At 55.7% G+C, this 22,317-nt stretch overlaps 10 protein-coding genes across 10 annotated transcripts; 4 read left to right on the top strand and 6 right to left on the bottom strand.

Annotated features, from left to right (window-relative positions):
• Positions 1-2,906: 2,906 nt before the first annotated feature.
• Positions 2,907-4,632, top strand: MKK1 (MAP kinase kinase MKK1/SSP32; the record flags this gene model as incomplete). The annotated part of the gene is made up of 4 exons (XM_037322367.1): positions 2,907-2,960; positions 3,025-3,744; positions 3,791-4,452; positions 4,500-4,632. 4 exons carry the CDS (start codon positions 2,907-2,909, stop codon positions 4,630-4,632), a joined length of 1,569 nt encoding a protein of 522 aa, XP_037179572.1.
• Positions 4,633-5,296: 664 nt separating this feature from the next.
• PUS7 (Multisubstrate pseudouridine synthase 7) lies at positions 5,297-7,530 on the bottom strand (the record flags this gene model as incomplete). Its single annotated transcript, XM_037322366.1, has 2 exons — positions 5,297-7,373; positions 7,421-7,530. The coding sequence occupies 2 exons, from the start codon at positions 7,528-7,530 to the stop codon at positions 5,297-5,299; spliced, it is 2,187 nt and encodes a 728-aa protein (XP_037179567.1).
• Positions 7,531-7,868: 338 nt separating this feature from the next.
• Positions 7,869-9,005, bottom strand: acmsd (2-amino-3-carboxymuconate-6-semialdehyde decarboxylase; the record flags this gene model as incomplete). Its single annotated transcript, XM_037322365.1, has 1 exon — positions 7,869-9,005. One exon carries the CDS (start codon positions 9,003-9,005, stop codon positions 7,869-7,871), a length of 1,137 nt encoding a protein of 378 aa, XP_037179566.1.
• A 954-nt stretch (positions 9,006-9,959) lies between these two features.
• On the top strand, positions 9,960-11,073 carry hxnY-6 (2-oxoglutarate-Fe(II) type oxidoreductase hxnY; the record flags this gene model as incomplete). The annotated part of the gene is made up of 3 exons (XM_037322364.1): positions 9,960-10,001; positions 10,051-10,892; positions 10,941-11,073. The coding sequence occupies 3 exons, from the start codon at positions 9,960-9,962 to the stop codon at positions 11,071-11,073; spliced, it is 1,017 nt and encodes a 338-aa protein (XP_037179565.1).
• A 316-nt stretch (positions 11,074-11,389) lies between these two features.
• Positions 11,390-13,675, bottom strand: CGCA056_v007114 (Vegetative incompatibility protein HET-E-1; the record flags this gene model as incomplete). The annotated part of the gene is made up of 1 exon (XM_037322363.1): positions 11,390-13,675. The coding sequence occupies one exon, from the start codon at positions 13,673-13,675 to the stop codon at positions 11,390-11,392; it is 2,286 nt and encodes a 761-aa protein (XP_037179564.1).
• Positions 13,676-14,188: 513 nt separating this feature from the next.
• Positions 14,189-15,530, top strand: CGCA056_v007113 (uncharacterized protein; the record flags this gene model as incomplete). The annotated part of the gene is made up of 4 exons (XM_037322362.1): positions 14,189-14,230; positions 14,289-14,446; positions 14,500-15,329; positions 15,379-15,530. The coding sequence occupies 4 exons, from the start codon at positions 14,189-14,191 to the stop codon at positions 15,528-15,530; spliced, it is 1,182 nt and encodes a 393-aa protein (XP_037179571.1).
• Positions 15,531-15,685: 155 nt separating this feature from the next.
• On the bottom strand, positions 15,686-16,470 carry CGCA056_v007112 (putative very-long-chain (3R)-3-hydroxyacyl-CoA dehydratase; the record flags this gene model as incomplete). Its single annotated transcript, XM_037322361.1, has 3 exons — positions 15,686-15,780; positions 15,833-16,183; positions 16,242-16,470. 3 exons carry the CDS (start codon positions 16,468-16,470, stop codon positions 15,686-15,688), a joined length of 675 nt encoding a protein of 224 aa, XP_037179570.1.
• A 487-nt stretch (positions 16,471-16,957) lies between these two features.
• On the bottom strand, positions 16,958-18,139 carry CGCA056_v007111 (uncharacterized protein; the record flags this gene model as incomplete). The annotated part of the gene is made up of 1 exon (XM_037322360.1): positions 16,958-18,139. One exon carries the CDS (start codon positions 18,137-18,139, stop codon positions 16,958-16,960), a length of 1,182 nt encoding a protein of 393 aa, XP_037178798.1.
• Positions 18,140-19,256: 1,117 nt separating this feature from the next.
• Positions 19,257-20,392, bottom strand: CGCA056_v007110 (uncharacterized protein; the record flags this gene model as incomplete). Its single annotated transcript, XM_037322359.1, has 4 exons — positions 19,257-19,271; positions 19,334-19,384; positions 19,683-19,714; positions 19,765-20,392. 4 exons carry the CDS (start codon positions 20,390-20,392, stop codon positions 19,257-19,259), a joined length of 726 nt encoding a protein of 241 aa, XP_037179568.1.
• An 880-nt stretch (positions 20,393-21,272) lies between these two features.
• On the top strand, positions 21,273-22,288 carry CGCA056_v007109 (uncharacterized protein; the record flags this gene model as incomplete). The annotated part of the gene is made up of 3 exons (XM_037322358.1): positions 21,273-21,621; positions 22,046-22,172; positions 22,228-22,288. The coding sequence occupies 3 exons, from the start codon at positions 21,273-21,275 to the stop codon at positions 22,286-22,288; spliced, it is 537 nt and encodes a 178-aa protein (XP_037180494.1).
• Positions 22,289-22,317: the final 29 nt, after the last annotated feature.

Raw genomic sequence — 22,317 nt, 5'->3', positions numbered from 1 at the left:
GTCGCAATGGCAGTCACAATTCCTGAATGATTTGGAATGGAAACACGGCAGCAGCCAGTGCAAGAACACGGAGGGTGGCAGGCTTGCCAACACAGGTGCCGAGGGGAGCTCCGTGTGGTGCCCCATCCTGTCCCCTTCTCCTTGCCGTCCCTCCCTATATGTCCACGCCGTTTGTGTCTCTCTCAGTCCCCTCACCTCGTCTACCGCCGCCGGAGATGCCCCATTTTCCAGACAAAACGACGTTGTCAACTGGCTTATGCGAGTTTCATCGACACGCTCTGGACCACAATGGCAATTCTGTGGATGGAGATTGGCTGCCGAAAGCCCGCATTAATTTGGACCCCAATCCCGTCTTGGTTTATCGGTAGCAAGCAGGCAGGCACTGTGCAGTAGTCAAAAGGTTTCCCGGTTGTTAATTAGTGTATGCGCGAGCGAGGCGACAGACTGCGTCGTGTGAGAGTGTGACGGGAGTGATTGTGATTGATGGCTGGCTGCCAACAATTTGTCTGGCTAATTATCGAGGGGCGGCGAGGAGGGGCCTGATAGCCAATCCAGCTGACAATGCTCAAGAGGGTAAAGCCATCGTCCGACGACGTCTGCTTTGATTGAACAGGCGGGATATCCATATTGTTCTGTCGATCGACACCCCATGGCCTCTGCTTCGACTAAAGAGTCTTGATGCATCGGGGGCGCCCCCCGCTTGGTGCAGCAGACACAGGCGAGAGCCAGGGCGGGATGCAGGACGCAGGACGCAGGATGCAAAGGAGCAGCAGCTCAAGACTGCTTGACGACGGACGACAGTCGTCAGCGACATGGGAGGCAGGCTCGAGGGCACAAGCAGCGAGCTCTGGGTGCAGGGCAGGGCATCGAATGGCAGCCCAAGACACAGACGACACACCACCAACCGCAGGACAACCCCTGTCGTCTCTCACGCCCCCATGCTGGTTGATGCATCGCAAGTGCCCTCCCAAATCTCGTCGCCCGAGAGCTGCGTGTTACTGGCCAGACTCGGGGTCACTGTGCACCCAGAGCCAGCCTTGGATGAAATGGGCGACTCACCACACAGGCGATGAGTGAACATGACACTAGGCTTTGTTGGCGAGGTGGCTGCGTTGCGATGGTTTCGATCAACAGGTACCTGACGCGTCTCGAGGCGAGAAGTTGAGGCAAGGAAAGTCAATGTACTGGATGACTGTTGACTTGAGTCGGAACAGCGGCATTGCTTTTGTTGTCTCGTTTTCGTTTTTCCGCCGCAGAGCTGCTGTTCTCTCCCGGCAGCACGTTATGCGTATAGACATATCCGTGGGTGGATTGTTTCCGGTAGACTTGCTCCTGTTGGCTCGTCAGGTCAGGCTGTCCCGTCCAGGTCTCATATGTCGTCCTCTTGGACCAGCACGGCGATTTCGGTCTATGCTTCAAGGCCGATGCCGTTCCTGAAATACCAAGGTGGGAATGGCAAAACCTCAGACGACTCAACGCAAGGGACTCCGTAATGTGGCGCGCGTAATCGTCCCGTATGGCACACGTTGGAGAGAAAAAGAGACAAGGAAATTCAATGACCAAGCGCGGTCCTCTTCAGATTCCAAGCTTCATCCATTGACTCGTCGCTCTGGTGCCGGTTGACTTTGGGTTCGTGCTCTCGAGGCGACGGCAGGTACAGCCCAAGTGACCTGAACCTGGGTAAAGTACCTGATTGATGTACTGCGGTATGTAAGGCGCAATAAAGGCAATGGAAGAGCCCCTGGCAGGGCGATGGAAGGCCCCGACGGGATGCTCGAACTCTGTACTAGCAGCTAGAGCATGACGGACGTAGGTGCAGATGGGATGAATACCCAAGGATGACTAAGGTACACCTTCCTTGGGCAATTACGTGTGTTGTGTAGTGTTGTGTTGCGCGCGGTGCAGCATTCAGCATTCACAACCGCAGCAGGGCATTGTCATCTCAGGCAGGCTTCCTGGTGACTGGTGTCGTCGATTGGAACTTGGCCTTGGAATTAGCGCCCAAGCTCAAGTCCCTCGTCCCTCGTCCCTCGTCCCGCCCGCTCCCCGCCTTTTTTCACCCACTTGAATCCCACTCTCAGGCGCTCCCAAAGACTGCGACCTTGGACCTTGGACCTTGGTCTCGCCACAACTCGTCGGGTCCCTCTGGAGTCTGGTCTGGTCCCCCCTCCCCTCCTCCCCGTCGGTCGGTCCCTGTCGTCCTGCTTCGGCCTGCTTGCTGCTGGTCCCTCACCACGTCCCTCTAAGGAAAAGAAACCCCCTCTTCCAGACCCCGGTCCCAATACCAGACGTCGGGCCTGAAGACCATTGAAACCGCGTACGCATCCACGGCCGACTGCATTTCTTCCACCCTCTCACCACCTTCCAAGGCCAGCTCCAACACTGTCCGTTCCGATTTCCGACCTCGACCATTATTACGGTGGGCAGATACCGAGACCTACCTCCATTTCAGCCTTGATTCGTCCCGAGGCGACACCTAGCGGGGAACGCACGCTGCTTATCGTATCGCCCTTTCGGTCGTCAAAGTCGTCGTCGTTTCTTCCTTGCATGTTTCCCGTCTTCCACTCGCTCCGACACCCATATTCACGAAACCGCCTAAACGGCCGACCTCGACGGGTACTAACGCATTCTGCCCTGAGCCAGAGGAACCACCCGTCCGCGAATCCCATTGTCTAGCCCCAACTGCTACGTCAGCTTTTCCTCCCACAATCCCTCGAGCACGCTACCTTAGCTCTCGTCTTTCCGCCCGTGCCCTGTACCGCAGCGACCACACTTCGACCTACATCCAACTACGTCGTTGGTTTACTTGGCTTCGGCCCTTTTGCGACTTTATGGAATCCTCTTGTGTATAACCCTCCCCAGCTTCAACAACTACCTTCTGGCCGCCCCAACATCACATCGCCGTAATGGCCGACCAAAACTCTTCCTCACAACCACAGACTATGGACCCTCCTCAGCAGGTAAGCTTCTCGCCAGCATCCACTTCACCGGCCCTCAACACGCACGCTGACTGACACCACGCAGGCTCCAATCCCTTCTCCCCTCTCTACGCCCGGATCCGTCCCCATGATGAACTCTCCCGTTCCTCTTCTTCGTCCTGCCATCCCCGGATCGAGGCCCGGCGGCGGCGCCCGCACACCGAGACTCGGTCTTGCGATCCCACCTTCGCCAAATGCAAAGCCCGTCGGCGGTACTGCGCCCCAACCCGTAAATTCTCGACCTCCTCTACCGACCCTTCACCTTGCAACCCCCATGGGCAGCCAGACAACCCCCTATGAGCAGCCCCAAAGGCCAGTCGGCGTGGGTCAGTCAGCCAGCGGTGGCAGCGAGAGCAGCGCGGCCCACTCTAGGTCAGGAAGCTTCGGCCCTCTGGATGGCAGGGCCAGCAACCCCACCTCGGCCGGATCTCAGTACTCGGCATTGTCATTTGCCTCACAGTATGGTTTCGGTGCGCCACCGAGGGGAACGCCTGACCCGTCGTCTGCTGTCGGCTCCATATACTCGGAGAGAAGCGACGGCGGCGTGGGCATGGAAAGAGATGGTAGCTTACAAGGTCTGGAGGGCTTTGACAAGCTGTCTCTGGAGCGCGGCAGGACGTTGGATGTTGAGGAACTCGACGCAGATGGGTGGAGGGTCGCAAGCTTGGAGAAGAGAATCGAGGAGCTCGACTCTCTCGGCGAGGGTGCCGGTGGTGCCGTCACAAAAGCCAAGCTGAAAGGCGGCAAGACCGTCTTCGCCCTGAAGGTGCGTAAATATGGACACACCACTTGAACTAAACTGACGCTAGCAGATCATCACCACGAATCCCGATCCCGACGTTAAGAAGCAGATCGTGAGAGAGCTCGGTTTCAACAAGGAGTGCGCGTCGGACCACATTTGCAGGTACTACGGCGCTTTCGAAGACAACACTACTGGCACCATTTCGATTGCCATGGAGTTCTGCGAGGGCGGCTCTCTCGACAGCATCTACAAGGAGGTCAAGAAGCTTGGAGGTCGCACAGGCGAGAAGGTGCTCGGCAAGATCTCCGAGGGTGTCCTGCGCGGTCTGACGTACTTGCACGGCATGCGCATCATTCACCGAGATATCAAGCCTTCCAACATCTTGCTATGCAGGAACGGAGACGTTAAGCTGTGCGATTTCGGTGTTTCAGGAGACTTTGGAACAAAGGGCGAGGCAAACACCTTCATCGGTACAAGTTACTACATGGCCCCGGAGCGAATCACTGGCCAATCATACACCATCACATCCGACGTCTGGTCGACCGGCGTCACCCTCTTGGAGGTGGCACAACATCGCTTCCCCTTCCCCGCCGACGGCACCGAGATGCAGCCTCGCGCCGGCCTTATCGATCTTCTTACGTACATTGTGCGGCAGCCCATCCCCAAGCTCAAGGACGAGCCGGATGCCAACATATTTTGGAGTGACAACTTCAAGTACTTCATCGAGTGCTGGTGAGTATACCTCGAGAAGCGGTTGAATCATGACTAACACCTTGAAGCCTAGAGAAGGAGTCCACCCGGAGAGCAAGCCCTTGGAGAATGCTTGAGCATCCTTGGATGGTCGAAATGCGGTCGAAGCGTGTCAACATGGCCAAATACCTCGCGCAGGTATGGGGCTGGGAGACCAAGTAGGCTTTGTTCAGAAGCGACCAAGTCGGCAATACATGTTTCGGTGCACTCTCATGGCCGAATTTGGAGATATGTCTGAATCTTTACACCACTGCGTTGCTCGTTGGTCTACAGAGGCACACGAAAGCAACGCGTATTGAGTTAAACCGCAACAATCAGAGAGGCGAGACGAGCCGTCAACGGCAGCCACAACAAAGAATTAACATCACACCGAACCTAGAAATCTAACGATCCACCAGCAAGAGAAGGGGCAGATTTTTCACAATTAGTAAATACCGCACGGCACAGGACTGCCGATGCTACCGCCTTTGAGGGAACAGGGCTATTTGGACACGAGTCGTGGTATCCGAGACGGTCGGGAGGAGCGGGGATATCTTCGCACCAGACTGTTGTGTATTGGGTGGTTGTCAGCATGGCATTGTTATCATGACACTGGAGCGATGACATGTTAAGTATGGTACAACTGAGAAAAAGTACACAAATGAACTTTTCAACATTGTCCTTGGCCACGGAACGGGGGAGTCTGGTCATTTTTGCAAAGGCTAGGGCGTTGTACATATTTTATTTCACCCAGCAAATCTCTTCAGGGGTATCTAGTCTAGGCATGGTTAGATGCAAAGTGGAATTGATGAAAGGCCTCTTCAAATGTTTCCTCCAGTGCTCTCTCTCATGACTTTGCAGGGGCTGTCATGACCTCGGACTCGTCGACGCCCATCAGCTCACGCAGGGCGACTGTCGCGTAGGCGCTCTTGGGGAGCTGGAACGTCACCACCACGGCCGTCTTCTGGACCGCCGCCGGTTCAGGCTCGGCTGCCACCGCATCCGTCTCGGGGGCCTGCGCCGGCTTGTCTTCAGCTTCGGGCTTCTCTTCGGGCTGAGCAGCCGCAGCATCCTCCATCGTCTCGTCGGGCTTCACCTCGGCGTCTTCGTCGGGCTTGGCCTTCTTGTTCGCCTGCTCGTCGTCCCCATCGGTGCGGCTGCGCTTCTTGGATGAGGGCGGCTGCTTGGCGCGGATGCGGTCCATGTCCGTGGGGTGCATCTGCTCGTTGTCGTCCGTGTAGGCGCGCACCTCGAAGCGGGGCTCCGCGAGGAAGCGCGCGGTGAGCTTGCGGTAGGCGCCCGGCAGGCTGAACTCGCGGTGGCGGCGGATCATCTTCTCCGGGTCAAGGTCGCCGTTCTCCTTCATGAAGGTCTTGTAGAAGTCGCCCAGCGCGTTGGTCGGGTAGAGCACGGCGTGGCCCGGGGACGGGAGGATCACGTCGTGGATGGTGTAGCGGCCCGAGGCGGCCTCTTCGGCGGTCAGCGCGCGGGCGTCGGCGGTGTCGTCGTCAGCCTCTTCCTCGGCGGTCGCGTCGGCTTGGGGCTTCGCGTCGGCGAACACGAGGTCGCCCTCGACGACCTTGTCGCCGTACAGGCGCCAGCGGTGGCTGGCGGCGTGGTTCCAGACGTAGGACTGGTAGGCGTGGAGGTACATGCTGCGCAGGCCGCGGGTGATGCTCGTCAGGGCGCCGATGAAGTCCCGGCGGGAGGTGGCGCGGCCGAGGTGGCGGATGACGCTGGCCTCGGCGTTGAAGCGGCGCGGGAGGATCTTCATGGCGTCCTCCTCGGAGCCGCCCTGGCGGAAGAGCATGCAGGCGTGGTGGCGGTTGAAGTCGTCGCGCTGGTGGCCCTCGGCGGGGACCTCGCCGCCGGCGGCGCGCTTGGCGATGTCCTCGTCGTAGGAGATGATGGCGTTGATGGCGGACTCGAAGTCTTCCTGGAGGATCATGCGGCCGACCTCGTGCGTGCCGACGGCGTGGGTGCCGAAGCGCTGGTGGCCAAAGTAGTTGATCCAGCCGCGGGAGTGCATGCTCTCCATGGCGGCCTTGACCGAGGCCTGGATCTTGGACTGGCGCTCGTCGTGGGGGAGGTCGGGGGACCCGGCGACGGCGCAGTCCTTGAGGGCGATGACGAACTCGTTTCCGGTGTGCGCGCCGAGGTGGATGGGCGTGGTGGCGTAGACGTAGTCGCCGGTGGTGACGCCCTTGAGGCGCGAGTTCGCGCGCATGAGGTTGTCGGCGCGGACGTGGCGGACGGAGCAGCGCTGTGTCGTCGCGGCGCGGCGGTCCTTGGTGCCGGCGGTGCCGATGGACTGCGGCTTGACGCGCAGGGCGCGCGCGATCTGGTTCGTCGCCTCCATGGTGTCGCGGTTCTCCTTGTAGAGCGTGAAGTGCAAGTACTCGCCCTCGCCGGGGGCCTTGACCTTGGGCTCCTGTTTCTTCTTCTGCTGGGGGCCTCCGCGCACGCCCCTGCCCTTGCCCCTCGGCGGGGAGATCTTGGCGACGATGGCGCCTGTTGGGTCGGTTGTTGTGTCGATGACGGAGTTGAAGATGCGGCGGACGGCCTGGTGGAGCTGCGAGCGCTGGTCCTTGTCGTCCATTGCGGGTGAGGTGGCGGGCTCGACCTTTGCGTTCTTGTCGGCGGAGATGGTCTGGAACATTGCGACGAGCTGCTTGGCGAAGTCCTCATTTGTGAGGGAGGTGAGGGTGGCGATGTCCTCGGGAGAGATCTCGGGGATCGTTGGCGCTGGAGCTTCGCCGTTTTCGCCGTTCTCGGGCTGTGGTTCGGGCTTTACTTCTTCCTGCTTCTCCTCTGCGGCCGGCGGCGGAGGGGTGGGCTCCTTAGGGGGCTGCGGGAGCCGTGTTTCTGTGAGATGGAGGACGGAGCCATCTTTGTTGATCTCGTAGACTTGGAAGTCGGTGTATCTGGGCTTGGTTAGTGACGGTTGAGTTTGAAGGTTGGAATTGCGCACCTCTTGCGCATGTCGCCGGTCCAAGCAGTCATGCTCGGGGCGATGCGCTCTGTGATGCCGAGAGACGCATCGAGGCGCGTGCCGTTAGCACGGCGCATTTCGGTCGCCATATTGATGTGATGATATTGAGCAAGGTTTGCGATGTAGTTGCAAGTAATTTGACTTGTATATCGATAAAAGTGAGTGAATTGGGCTTGTAAGAGTTGAGATGTCTGATGGGAAGGGTCGCGGGGCCAACAGGCATATTTTCAGGAATTGCCGGCAGAAACTGGTGAGTGTGAATGAAATGGCAGGCGGTGTGTAATAATTCCGTCGGTCTTGGTTAAAAGAAGAAAGCGGTGAAGCGAATCTCACTGAGCCACTTTTCATATGAGATCCCACGTCTCACTAAATCTCATCGCAATGTTCTGATTACAAGGTACTTTTCATTTTCAATTCATGCAATTACTCAATCCGCCTTCAGATTCAGAATCTCAATCGCGTTTCCACCCATGATAGCCTTCGCTTGGTCACTTCCCTCACCGACAGCTGCTGCCACAGCATCCGCGTTCATGCTCACGCTCTCCCACTCACCCTGCTCATCAGTCGTCAACGGAGGGAAGAAGGGGTGATCTGTACCAAACATGAGCCTGTCGGCTCCGCTCGCGTCGATGGCCGCCTTCAATCCAACTTCGGAGTAGATGACTGCATCGAGATAGATCTGCTCCTTAAGCACATCCCAGATCTTTCGGCGACCCTTGCCGACCTTGCCCTCGCGCACCAGCTGTCCGTCGTGCAGGATGCAACTCTCGATTCTGCCGGCGAGGAAAGGCAGCGTGCCGCCGCTGTGAGCGAGCAGCATGCGCAAGTCGCGCACCTCATCGAAGACGCCCGCGAGATACATGCGCGCCACGGCGATGGTGGTTTCCATGGGGAAGCCCAGCGCCAGGGGCAGGACATGGCCGTACTCGTTGCTCGCCCTCGGGCCCCAAACCTCGTTGGGCAAGCCATAGTGCGGGTGCAAGAAAATGGTCAGACCGGCGGCGGCAATGGCCTTGAAGATGGGCAGCAGGTCTGGGTCATCGAGGCCCTTGCCCAGTCCAGACGTGCCCAGGATAATACCACGGCAGTACTTGACCCCCTTGACGTGGTTGATGGCTTCGAGGATCGTCTCGAGCGACGCGGTCAGGGGAAGGGCAGCGAAGAAGAACAGACGCCCGGGATGCGCAGCGCACATGCGGTCAAACTCCTCGTTGACATCCCGCGCCATGGGGCCCGACTCCGAGGCGTCGATAAAGTCCAGCCATGGGTTCGCCAGGGAAACGACCGAGATGTCGATCTTGTGCGTGTCCATGAAGCGCACCTTCTGCTCCAGCGAGGCATAGTGAGAGGTCAGCGGCCGGCCCGGGGGCTTTGCCGTGGCATCCTTGGTGGCTTCGTCGAGGGCCTGCTGCTCCGAGGCGAGGAGGATAAGGCGCGGATCGGGGTCCTGCGGAAACCGGCGGACAACAGGAATGGTGGTTCGAGACTCGAGAATCTTGATGTACGACGGGGGGTACATGTGCGTGTGGATGTCTACCACCCGCATCGGTGTTGAAGAGGCCATTCTGTCTTTTTTATACCAGATGCTCAAAGATGTTTGTATTCGTTGTTGTTTGGTGAGGTGCGGGGTATGAAGGGAGCGCCTTGGATGTGTTCTGTGCTTGATGTGAGTCTCTGGCTGAAAATTGAAGATGCGACGTTGGAGGTTGCCGACTTACAAATGGTCGAGGCTCAATCGCGAGTCGTGAAGGTTCTCAGCTAACACGCAATTGCAGAAATGAAAAATGGCACAACGTCGAGTCTTTGAGACGGATATTTCTTAAGCGCTGAGCATTCTCGTGTTCCTGAGTTAAGTACCAGCTACCCGAGGGCTATGTCTTTACAGGAAGGTGATGAAGTTGCATCCGAAATGCACGTCTCCGCATCAAGTCGCCCACCCCACACGCGGGCGTCTTGCTCCAACTGCGCTGGCTGCCGATTGTCCTACCCCGCCGTTATCTTCGCCGGTCCTCTGCGCCGCGCCGGCCTTATCTTTCCGTCGTCTTTTTGGCGGGGTAACGCCACTCTGTTTTATTGTCTTACACGTTGGTATTATGAGCACAGCGTAGGAGGTCTCCGATGGCCTTGGTCGTGCGACTCGCCCGGTTTGAGCCGACCTATGACCCCTCAGGGATTTGTATGGCTTACTGTTTCCTCCGTCACCTCTTTGCCGGGATCAGCAAGGGGCTTTGGCCTGCTGGACTGATTAGATGCCCGGGCTGAGGTCAATGCCGGCCATGTGGTTGGTAGCCTGAACTCGCACTTTCACAAGGGTCCTGTTGTATTACCAGACGAATATAAGTCACTCAAATGCCCTACCGCACGGATCTCGCTCGTGAACCTTATCGCGACGCCGTGGAATATTCTACGTCTCAGTCCGAGTAATGGTATCTGATACACTTGACCACTGACATCTCATCAACTCTCTGCGATCTCATAGTGTTCATTCTCATTCTCAGCTGTTTATAACTAAATCACAATGGCGGCCACCGCGGTAGACAAGGAGGGTCTCTTCATTCCCGTGAGTTCGCCAAGCATCTCCGACTTCACTTCTCACTCACGCACCCCAGCTCATCGACTTCTCCGCCTTCCTCAGCGGCGATAAGGCGAAACGCACCGAGACCGCCAAACAGATACTCGACGGCTTCCAGAACGCCGGCTTCATCTACCTCAAGAATGTCCCCATCAGCCAGGAGCTCCGCGCTGCCACCTTTGCCAAGTCGGCCGACTTCTTCGCCCAGGACGACGACGCGAAGACCGCCGTCGGCTGGACCACGCCCGAGGCCAACCGCGGGTACTCTGCCCCTGGCCGCGAGAAGGTTAGCCAGTTCATGGACGCCGCCTCGGTCGGCAAGGAGCGCGCTGGCAACCCCGACCTGAAGGAGAGCTACGAGATTGGACGCGAAGGCGAGCCCACGCATCCGAACCAGTGGCCCGTGGAGAATGCGGGCAGCCCCGTGGACGGATTCAAGGCCCAGATGCTTGACTTCTTTGGGCAGTGCAAGAACCTCCACGTCGAGGTCATGCGCGCTATTGCCGTTGGCATGGGCATCGATGAGCACTACTTTGACGGGTTCACAGATGTTGGCGATAACACGCTCCGTTTGCTGCACTACCCGTCAGTCAACCCTGAAGTTTTCAAGATCAACCCCGGCCAGGTTCGTGCCGGAGCTCACAGCGATTATGGCTCCATCACCCTGCTCTTCCAGGATGACCGCGGCGGTCTGCAGGTGAAGAGCCCCAACGGCCAGTTTGTGGATGCCACGCCCATCCTTGGAACAGTGGTCGTCAACGCGGGTGACTTGTTGGCGAGATGGAGCAACGACACAATCAAGAGCACGATCCACCGTGTTGTCGAGCCCCCAAGGAAGCCGGAGGATGGATCCGAGTACCCTCCGCGGTACAGCATTGCGTAAGTCAGATGACCAAGGAAAGTGGATGAGATGCTAACGATGAAAAGATACTTTTGCAATCCCAACTTCAAGAGCCACATTGAGGCCATTCCGGGCACTTACGCAACGGAGGCGGAGAAGAAGTACGAGGGTATCAACAGCGGGCAGTACCTTGTGCAGAGACTGGCTGCCACGTACTAACGGCCTTGGTGTTTATACTAACGATGTACTAAAAGCGAATTGATCGTGTTTACCAAGGGTGATCTGCGGGTCAATTGACTAATATCGCCTTCTGCTGACGAAGGATCGAAGTTGTATGCCAAAAACATGATTGAGACTGATTCGAAGTATACTTAGAGATGATCAATCAAGGCTTATTGTACCTCCGATCGCTCGTGCTTTGACTTTGCTCGGTCATATTTTGTACATCATCCTGGTCAATTACACGCTGATAAAGCATTGTGGTTCTCTGCCTAAGTCTGTATATTACAAGTCGGGTAACTCTTCCGTCGTGGGCTCATCCAGTTTTGGCCACCATTTCCGTCAATGGGCTATAGAATGACAGAATCAGGAGAAGTATAGACACATTCAATGCAAATACACGAGAACGCAGCCAAGTCTTGACCAGCCGTTCCCTCCAAGGCGTACCAAGAGTCCTAGGTCTTTGACCCCAGATGGAGATCGAGAGTAGATGAAGGCCCAGCAATGCAGTATTGTCCTCGCCAAGCCGATAGCAGCGAATGAAGATGAACACGTTGATAAACGTGAAACAAACTACAAACGCCAGGTCCAAAGGCCAGTAACGGAATGCGACTTCGTACTCAGATGTATCGACGTTCGACACATGGATGGCGTGTGCGGCATGTCGAGCTTTGAGGCGTATTGCAAAGTAAGAGAGACTATAGCCGGCCAACACAGCAATTTCTGCTTTGCTGACCGTACTGCTAAGCAATGCCCAAGAGAAAATCGTAATGGGGACGAAATAGAATTCTCGCCAACTAAACATGCAACTTTCGTAGACGTAACTGCTTGCAGCGTCCGCATTCATCCCAGCCCCAGCAAATAGTCCTCGTGAGGGTGCTCTGAAGATCTGAGTTTGGATTGGCAGACATGATGGATAAGAGGAGGAGATCGTGACAATGAACATTTCGTGCTTCAGGAACGCATCGCGTCTCACTGTGACACTCCGAGGTCCATCCGGGCACACAACCAAGTCGCCTGCTTTGGATTTATCGAAATTCTGTGACATGTCTTCGAGAGACTGATCCTTTTTCTTGGCGACGATGTGACAGACGAAAGGTGGTGGAACCATAGTACGCGAGAATATTGCGCGGATCAAGGTCCGCCGCTCGAGGACGACAACGAACCCATCATCTTGACCGTCGTCCTTTGAGTAGTGCAAGAGAATGCGTTTCCAAGTCTGGTCAGCACCTGAAACGGGGCAAACGCTGCTCCATTGCCTCTTGTCCGCCTCTGTCGGTATTACTTTCACCAACCGCTCCGGTAAATCTGGTGCAGCGTCGAGACGGACAAACCCACACTTGACATCCGTATTCCAGATCGGTTGCTCAAGACGGTGATCCTGCTTGTCCTTCCTTATGTAGATGGTACGATACTGCATGCGCCGCGTAGTGCTCCAGGGGAGATCCAATAAGCATGGGGGCTGCTTTGGTCGGATGTACTCATCACTGATAGCGGTCTGGAACAGAGGAATCGCAACGACTTTTCTGAAATCCGTCCCAATCTGACAGTCAAGCAGACCGTAGGCAAGCTTCTCAAGTTGGAAAAGAGGAAGCGTGATTCGCAGGCCTCGGCTCGTCATTTCAGGCACTGAGCTTGTTCCACCCATCGGTATAGCGGAAATGTTTGACCAGCAAGCGAAGTCTCTGGGACTCTGAGCGAGTAGCCTGTGATACTCAGGTCGATGTGAGACTTCTCGGTAGTACTCCTTGGAGTACTGAGTTTCTTGAGGGTCGGCGGATAGCAGGTGTATAACGCTATAATAAATCCGGAAACGCTTGTAGAACACATCCGAAGGTTCCTCTTTCAAGGCAGTATCCAGCGGGCTCCACGCAAGAACGGATTCGTCAGTGTTGAGCTTTAGGAGCTCTAGTTGGAGCCTCTCAAATGCGCGATCACCCTCTCCATAAAGAAGCGGCATGTTCACATTGAATATTCCCAGAAGTGCATATGCCCTATCCTCGATCCTGGTAGTTTCTCTATAAGCTGCCCACGACATGCGGACGGCGATGCTCGCTGTACGAAAATCTTGTTCCCTACGAAGGTAAGAAATGGGGATATTTGTGATGGCGTTGATATCAGCAGCTAAGGAGTAGCGGTCGCCAAATTGCCTCCAAAATTTGTCGTAGAACAGCACACATTTGGGGGCGAGAAGCTCTTGCAAAGTCCAGCCTCTCGTGAACCAAAGGCTCTTTTTGAATTCGCCATCAACGTCGGGCTGGCTCTCGTCCGCTGGACCTCTGCCTACGTCGTCAAGGTAAGCATAGCAGGCTGATGCATTCTCGTACCACCGGAACATAGAATTGATGGCTTCAGAGAGTTCAGCGCTGCTCGTCTTGTCGATGCAACAGGCGTCGATCCAGACATAGTCGAAGCCATGCTCCGCAGCCAAGACGCAGAAGCCGTTGACTTTGGCATATCCTCTCATGAGTTGATAAGCTGGAGCGCTGAGGTCTTGGAGAGTGACCTCTTCTTCGCCCCATCGATGAGAAAGTATCGCATAGTTCGGGATGTTGTTGAAATACTGCTCCAACGTTCTGGTCTTGACGTTGAGAAGACGCATTTCCCATATCTTGAAGTGTTGAAGTTTCGAAGTTGCAATTGATGCAATGGAAGCGGCGTCAGCCAAAGGCATACGCACTTGATAAAGTGGCCGGCTCTTGCAGCCTGCATACCTCATCAGGTGACAGGATTAGCCATGATTGATTGGTTTTGGGATGAGCTACCCGCTCGTTGCCTGCACGCTGTGCCGTAGGTACGCCATAGTGCCAACGGAGGAACTCAGAAACGGCTGCAAGTATCCAATCTGTTGACTCTCATGGTCAAGTTTATTGTCAAAGCACTAATGAAGACAGACTCTCAAAGTAACGTCATTCTACTCCAAGATGAAGGAGAGACATGCTTGATCGAAGTTGCCCTTCAGAAGGGAGTCACATGGGTGGGGTGGCGATGCGGGGCCAGTCGTTCATGCAGTTTCGCACTGTCCTCGTACTGTCAGCCGACAAGCCCGTAGGCTGAAGCTAAGCCAGCTGTCCCGAACATCCAACTGAAAGCAACCGTGGATGGCGATCACAAGATGAAGAAGACTTTACTTCTTGTGTTCATCCACGGCTTCAAGGTATGTTTTCCTCGTCGGGGGGACTTCAACATGCAACTAGCTTCTGACACTTTCACAGGGAGGTGACGACACCTTTGGGGACAAGGATGGCTTTACAGAGCAGCTCCGGGCCCAGCTTGCCGCCGCCCTCCCCAAAATCAACGTAAAGCATCTCGTGTACCCAAAGTATGAGACGCGCGGAGATTTGGGAGACTGTGTCAGCCGTTTCCGCGACTGGTGAGTTCCCCCGCTTCGTATGATGCCAGGGTCGGCCACTGACACCCAGCCAGGCTCCTAGAAAAGGTCATCGACCTCGAGGTCGCAAACGCCACACCGTCGCCGACGGTCGACCCGTCCGTTAGGATCGTGCTGATCGGCCACTCCATGGGCGGCATCGTGGCCGCCGAGACCGTCGTCGGGCTCACCTCCGAGCACCCCATCTACTCCGAGGACGGCGTCGAGAAGTCGGACAACCCGTCCACCTTCAACGGGCTCATGTTCCCCTACGTCCAGGGCGTGCTCGCCTTCGACACCCCCTATCTCGGCATCTCGCCCGGCGTCGTCGCCCACGGCGCCGAGGGCCACTACAACACCGCCTCCGCCGCCATGACGCAGCTCAGCGGCCTCGGGACGGCCATCTGGGGCGCGAAGCAAGCCGCCTCTCCCGCGCAGAACAAAGCTCCCGTCGCGGCGCTTCCGGCACCGCCCGCCAAGAAGGAGCAGCAGCAGGCTGGCTGGGGATGGGGCAAGATTGCCATGGTGGCAGGTAGCGCCGCTGTTGCTGCGGCGAGCGCCGGGGCGGCGTATTACAACCGCGAGCAGATCACGCAGGGGTTGACTTGGGCGACGTCGCACCTCGAGTTTGTCGGATGTCTCGCCAAGGGCGCGGAGCTGCAGAAGAGGGTGCAGTACATGGTCAAGCTGAACCGGGAGCTCGGGGTCGGGTTTGCCAACCTGTACACCCGGCTGGGAAAGGCAGCGGGCAGCAAAGAGGTCAGTGTAGTCGGGACGGTGCTCGGCAAGGACCGCACGTTCTGCAACCTGCCAAAGAAGGGCCCTGCTGGGGTGTGGAATGAGGCTGTAAATGATATGGCTACCGACGAGACGTTGGCGCATATGAGTAAGTTGCCTGCTACCGACCGTGGAGCTGAGTACTGACACCGCCGCAGACATGTTTGAGGCGAAGCAGAACCCTGGGTACGAGAAGCTGAAGCAGGATGCGGCGTCGCTGATCGTGCAGTGGACAACGAATGACTGGTACGAGACCAGCGAGGAGCCGAAGCTGGCCATCACGGAAGCGGGAGAGAGTGCAACTGCCTGATGCACGAGAGGGTTTCCTTTTGATCTATATTATTACGAATGTTGCGCCTCCAGAGCAACGAAGGACGCGCTTTTAGATACCGGTTTTGTCTAAATCCATACCCACGTAGCCTCCAAATACCCACTTGTATTTTTAAACCTCGTCTTGCAATGCAATCACTGCGTCTTGGAGAGACCCAAGTCGTCGGCCTTCATCTGGCGCATGACCTTTCTCCTCTGCGCCATCATGTAGGTGTAGAGAATATAGGAGCCTGCCGTGTATTAGTATCGAGTCTTTGCATTTCTCTTGCGCAACCAACGTACCAGGAACGTAGATGGCCAAAACCATGTAGCCAATGGCCGGGAGCAACGGGTTGAGCTTCGCATAGGGGCCGGTCGAAAGGTAGATCAAGGCGCACTCGCTGGTGATGCCAATCGGGTACAGCACGAAGAAGGTGTTGTAGCGCAGCCAGACGAGGGGCTTGGGCTGGATACCGCTGAGGTTCAGGGCAAAGTATGAGTAGCGGATGACCTCGGTGACGCTCCAGGCGAGGAGCATGGACGAGTACCAGGTGCTGCGGGCGAGGTGGGGGAACGGGTAGACGATGCCCCAGACGAGAATGAAGCGGCTGAGGACCTGCATCACGGTCGTGAAGACGGGGGCGCGGACGACTCCTGTACATGATTCCCGTCAGTTCTTGAAGCAATTGGCTTGGGTCTTAGGGGTACGCACCAAGCAGGGCGTGAAGGACCTCCATGGCGGCCAGAGTCTGCGTCCAGCGTGTCCAATCGCCGACACCTAGGAAGACGAATTGAGGGCCGCGCATCATGAAGAGGGCGACCGTCCTGCCGAGGACGACGGACCAGGCGACGGTCGAGACGAAGTTGTAGAAGATGAGGTACGCATTCTTCGCGGGCGACGAGGGGCGCCTCTGGGGCTTCGTCGGGACTTGGTCGACCATGATTGCTTGCGGTTGGCAGCTGTGGTAGATTTGGGGTTTGTGTTCCGTGGTGATCGCAGGACTGCAGCTTTGGTGTTTTTTTTTTTTTTACTGCCAGCGGGATTGGAGAAGTTTGTTGAGGGAGGTTGAGCTGCAGCAAGGGTTTGGAGTTGGATCCTCTCCCATTCGCTCCCGTCCCACCCCTCCATCGGGGCCGAGGCTTCTTGGCTTCTCACCTGGAGCCGCTGTTTCTGCAGGGCGGCCCACTGTACAAGGTACGCCGTAATGCCCGGTTTGGAGATACAGGGGTCGAGCTCGCTGCATTGTTCATCCCTTCAGAGCGCTGACAGCTTGTGCTTGTCTGACCACCCTGGTCATGGGGACATAAGAGTGTCAAGATGTGAGGAGAGAAACAGCTGCGAGAATGTAATCGTAGACTTCGTTATCTATCAAGATACAGATGCATTTTAAACCCCTTGCTATGCTGGAAAGCAAACCCACACACTCATTAAGACAGGACATGGAAGAACATTGCCGACATGATGAACACCGGCACCCAGAAGACCAGGGCCCTGGACTGGGCGAGCAACAGACCAGGCGCCGTGCCGTTGTGCAACATGACGACTTGACCAAAGTCGTGCGCGGAGTCGATGCTGCAGACGACCTGGCACTGTCCATCTCCGTCGCGACGCGCCAGCTTGCCCCGGGGTCCGTGAGCGTGCTGCGAATCGGCGGCACCGCGCTTTGTGACGGTTGTGGGAGAGTCGGTGGTGTTGAAGACCAACTCGAGCCATTGCACCTGCAAGACGGCCGAATTGCCGACTTCCATCACGCCAGACCACGAACCGCCGTCGCTCCAGGAGTTGATCATAACACGGCTGGGATCGCGGGGAACCTGGAACTTGATGGTCGAGACCTTGTGACCGTCAACAAGCCAGACGCTCTGCTCTGAGTCCCAATCCAGGCGATGGATGGCCCAGTCGCGCCAAGAGACGGGCACCGTGCCGTTCTGGGTCGACTGGTCGATGGTGTTACCGCTGTCGTCAAACGAGGGCTGGTTCGTGTACTGGATCCTGTTGTCGGGGTCCTTGGTCAGGACCTCAATATCGGCCTCCTGAACATCGGCGTACTTTTCGGCTTCGCGGTAGGTGAACAGGGCCGTGCAGGCACCTGAGTCGCCAATGGTACGGGCAAACATGCGGACCGAGACGAAGTGGTAGCCCATCGAGACAGACTCCATCTCGGCAGAGGTCTGGAAGTCCTTGAGGCGCGCGGTGCGGAAGCTCATGTAGGTGTCCGACTGAGGGTTGGAGTCGGTGTTCTTCTCGATGTAGATGTTATTGGGAGAGTTGACCATGCTGATGGTGGCATCGTTGCCGCTCCTGCCCCTGTTGCCGCTGTTGTTCCAGCTCTGGATAGACCATATTGACGTCCATGCATCAGAGTTGAAGTAGTCTGATGTTACCGAGGCGTTGCCGCTGTCGTTGTAGCTGGTGATGATGTCAGGGACACCGGCGTACTGGCCGAGGTTGCGGAAGTCGTAGAACAGATGGTTGGTGAAGTAGCTCTCTGAGGTGTTGGTGAGGAAGCAGTTGCAGACATCGTCCGCCACGACGGGGTGGTCGTCAGCCACAGCCAGAGGCAGCAGGGCGAGGGCCAAGCCCAAAATAGATGAGCTCGTTGACGGCATGGTTGTGTTTGTCTGAGAGAGTGAGTGGCGTGCGGCTCTGTCGGGGACGGGATGAAAGAGAGAACGCGGGGATGGGATGATTTAAAAAGAAGAGGTGACAATCCATCGTTGTCTTGGCCTGGGATGGTGTTGCCGTAAACACATCCCCAAGCAACGGCGCACCGGAATGTGAGACGTGATCGTGCGTTGTTGTTTCCTTCCAAATGTCATCGAGCCACTAGCTGGCCAGACCATCGCCCCGGCCGAACAAAAGCACAGCAGATCGAGTGACCAACAGGCAGAGAGCTACTGGGGATCGCGCGAGATTCCTACGAAAACGGCGTCGGGAGCTCCTTGGCTAGCGGCCACTTGGTCGCCATGATTTGAAAACGCTGCAGAGAGTTCAGGCTTAGCGTCAAGAGTGAGCTGTTGCAGCGGCCAGCGCGACTGGGCAATGGCGATCCCGTCGTACCCGTTAGGGACCGGGCGGGAAGCTTGGAAGCAGCGGAGGGGAGAGGAACGGAGAAATGAGCCTTGACTAAGAGGAGAGCAATTTGGCACACCAAGCCAACCTAAACGGCCGGATGCGGTGTTTGTTGCTCAGTCGCTCTCTTAGCGTCGTCTCGTGGAGCTTTCCGTGTCGCTCCAGACTCCTAAGCGGCGGGTAACAGGGACGACGGCGGCACGGGTGTCATTGAGCTATTTGTGGGTTGTAACGGGAGGTCTGCGGTGGCATTTGGAGGCTGTGCGAAAGGAGGTCATGACCGTGGACTGCAACGCTATCTCTGAAGGGCCGATGTCCTTGTTGTGATGAGAGATTGATGAGAGATTGATGAGAGATGTAAATGAGAGGATCTGACGCTGCTAGCTCGCGAGAGGTCAGTGCGGTACGATGCTCATGGCCATGTGGAGGGGGGGGGGGGGGGGGCTTCGTCCAATTAGAAGGAAGGGTTGCACCCCTGTCAACTCTGCTCACGACTTACACCCGCTGCAGGGCTTAGAGCAGGCGATGGTGATTTTGTGGAGGGCAGTCAGTCAGTTTCGTTTTCTCCGTAATCATATTTTGAATTAGGGGTTAATCAAGGCGGGTAATGCTTTTCTATGAACTTCGATGCCCCTTAAGCGTCAACCTTAAGGGCTATGTAGCATCCACCTAGTCGGGGACATCAGCTAAGTTCATTCACCTGGACGCCTTTCAATATGGCAAGAACTTACAATAATTTCAAGTTGAGAGATCTTTGCAACAATTACGCTGCAATACTCCAACTGGGTGATAGTACCTACCAAGCGCGGAATTGAAGCAGCGCTCTAAGCGAACTGCGTTGCGTCGGTGATTTTGTCGTTGAAGCCAGATCAGACTGTGACAACCGGTGCATGGACATGGAATGTCAACGCTAGGAAGCGATCTTCGATGGTTCTTCCAAAGCTCTCTATGTTGGCTTCTCGCTGTGTCCCAACGGCGTTTCTTATCGTCCTCGAGAAGATTGGCCTCATCCCTTAAATTGTGAGGCAATGTAGCAATCCTGTCACGAGCCATGTCCCTCCTCACACGTTCCTGCCTCACCATCTCGAGGTTGAAGGCATCGTATGAAGTGACTGAAGTAGCCATCAGTTGGGATCATGGGTTGATTTTGGATATGACATACCATCTCGCAAGAAATTTCCTTCCAAAGTATCCATGTCAAAGCTGCCCTGTTCAGGGGCACGGATGCCACAGAGTCTGGAAGCTTCGTCGATCAAATCAATGTCGATGAACGACTCAGCGTGCTCCGCAAAAATGTTCCGTTCAAAGATGTAATCTTTGCTTAGGATGACATCCACAATCAGGTCATCCAGCACGTGGAAATCGCACCTCATGGCGTCGTCCCCTATGCGCCACGTTGCGTTCCTGACAACACCAGTAGTATATGTGGTCGTCCCGTCTGCAAGTTCGACTTCAGAGCAGTAGCCATTTCCAGAATTCACGGTGAGGCCATGGCGCTTGACATATTTCGATGAAACAAGCATGAGATCGGAGCCGGTATCGGCGAGTGCTGCTGTGGCCTGGTTGTTGAATGATCCGAGGATACGCTGTTCCTCGGTTCCGGTGAGCTTCAGTCGATGCGTCTTCGGACGAATAATTCTCTTGATGCGATCTCGAAATGTCGTGAGCGTCTTCGTCACACCAAGGAATGTGCGTCCCAGGACGAGGTCATTGATGCAATCGGGCAATATCCAGCAATGCAAGCTGTGTGGTGTTCGATCGCGAGAAAATTTCCAATGCAACTCAACCATTCCTGGCGATTCAACAGTCTTACCGTTTGCTAAAACGGCCAGTTTTCTTGTTCCAGAGATAGGGAGTAAGCCTAGCTTGGAAGCAAAATCGTCGGAGATGACGCAGTCATCGGCCCCGGTGTCCGGGCATGCTGTCGTGTGCATGTCATTGACTTCCCCTTCTACCACATAGTCCGTAGTTTCCGGTGAATACAACGACTCCCGTTGATAGCCTCCATACCATGACCCCGATTGAAGAGACGAATGTTGTCTAGGCACGCTAGCATGAGCTCGAGCATAGTCCGCCCGCTGCTGACGGGCTTCTTCATCAGCAAACAGCTGGTCTTCCATTTGAACTCGCCCTATGTCATGATTCAACGAATTGGTATACGGTGTGAATAATGTTTCCTTGTTGACTCGAGTACGAAGATAACCCGCCGTAAGCAAGGACTGTTCCAAAGCCGGGGCCAAAGCGATATGTAAAATATGTGTTCATGCTTGCCTAACAAACAAACGGCGTCTGCCTTACTTTGACGCGCCAGTCTGACTAAAACCGCCCTGGAAACGACACAAGTGCGAAAATACACGCTCATAGCCTCAAATTTTGCACTTTCAGGTGCCACATCAGCAAGACTTTTGAGGATAATTGGTTATCAGGCTGCATGTTGGGCAGGAATTGAGGTGAGATGGGTAATATTGCAAATGTATTGGCTACAATCGGTTTCGCAGCAACTCCCGGTTCCGACATCACCGGTCAGCTGCTTATGTATATGTAAGTCATGTTTACCGCTGTGGAGGCTTAGACGACCCCGAAATTCACCAATATTGAAGCTTTTTGCGTTATACCATTAGTTCACACACTGAGAAAAAATTCGGTGGCCCTCCCTTAATGAGAAGTGCCATGGCAGGCCAGAAAATTGGATATGCCGAAGTTGCGGACTGGATGGCACGGGATGTCGATGACGAGAGTCTTATTTACCGTCGCTTCGATGAACTCGGAGCACGAACTCTCCTTTATCTCCAGTCCGAGCTCATTAGCTCAGTGCACCAGCTCGCGGACTTTGACTGGGAAGATGTGATAGATGGGGACATGGATTGGGTCGATGCCATCAGCGATTGGGAGATATTGAATGAACTTGCTGCACCAAACCATCAGGAGCAAGAACGGGTGACAGAAATTGTCTACAGAACCAAAGCTAAGACTCGGATCGCATTGATCGAGAAGATACGTCAGAAGCTGGAGACATACCGTACGTTAACACCGGGTATTCTCGAACACAACTCAACCTTGGACAGGTAAAGCGCTACTGCTGCAGAGCGAGATTTCCAGACTTAGACGACCCAGTAAACGTTCACTGGCGTCATTTAGGGCATGGTTCACGAGCATACCCAAACTTGGCGGGAGATCCAAGTACTTTCTCGACAATGCGAACGATTTGGTCGCTTTGAACCCCACTCAAGAGACGGATTATTTGTCAGAATGCCTCAGAAGAATGTTGCCGACCCAAGTCAGTGTCTCATCTACGCAGTAAACTCACCTGTCGGTACCATTCTAGAAAGACGACCTATTTGAGGGGGTTCGAATAGGACGCTATAACGAGTCAACCGTATCCTCTGCAGTCGTCGTCATCAGTACCCTCATCGCAGCAATCCTTTTGATAGGGTCCATAACAGGACTGTACTTTGCCAAGAACGACACCGCAAAGCTTGGCCTCATCGCCTTTTTCACAGCTCTTTTCGCCCTGAGCGTCGGGCTGACGATGAACGCGCGGAGGTCGGAGATATTCGCAGGAACCGCAGCGTAAGTCAAGCCTCGTCACCACTTGAGAGATATCAAGCTAATGTACCCCCCTTAGATACGCCGCAGTGTTAGTAGTTTTCGTGAGTGGCGACCTCTCGAGTTCGCAAGAGTCATGAAAAGGGGTGAATTTTCGGCCAGCCTCAAA

Source organism: Colletotrichum aenigma (assembly GCF_013390185.1).
Source record: "Colletotrichum aenigma strain Cg56 chromosome Unknown KSG_Cg56_contig04, whole genome shotgun sequence".
Classification (NCBI taxonomy): domain Eukaryota; kingdom Fungi; phylum Ascomycota; class Sordariomycetes; order Glomerellales; family Glomerellaceae; genus Colletotrichum; species Colletotrichum aenigma.
The sequence above is the reverse complement of the archived record's forward strand: the minus strand, read 5'-3'. Positions and strand labels throughout refer to the sequence as shown.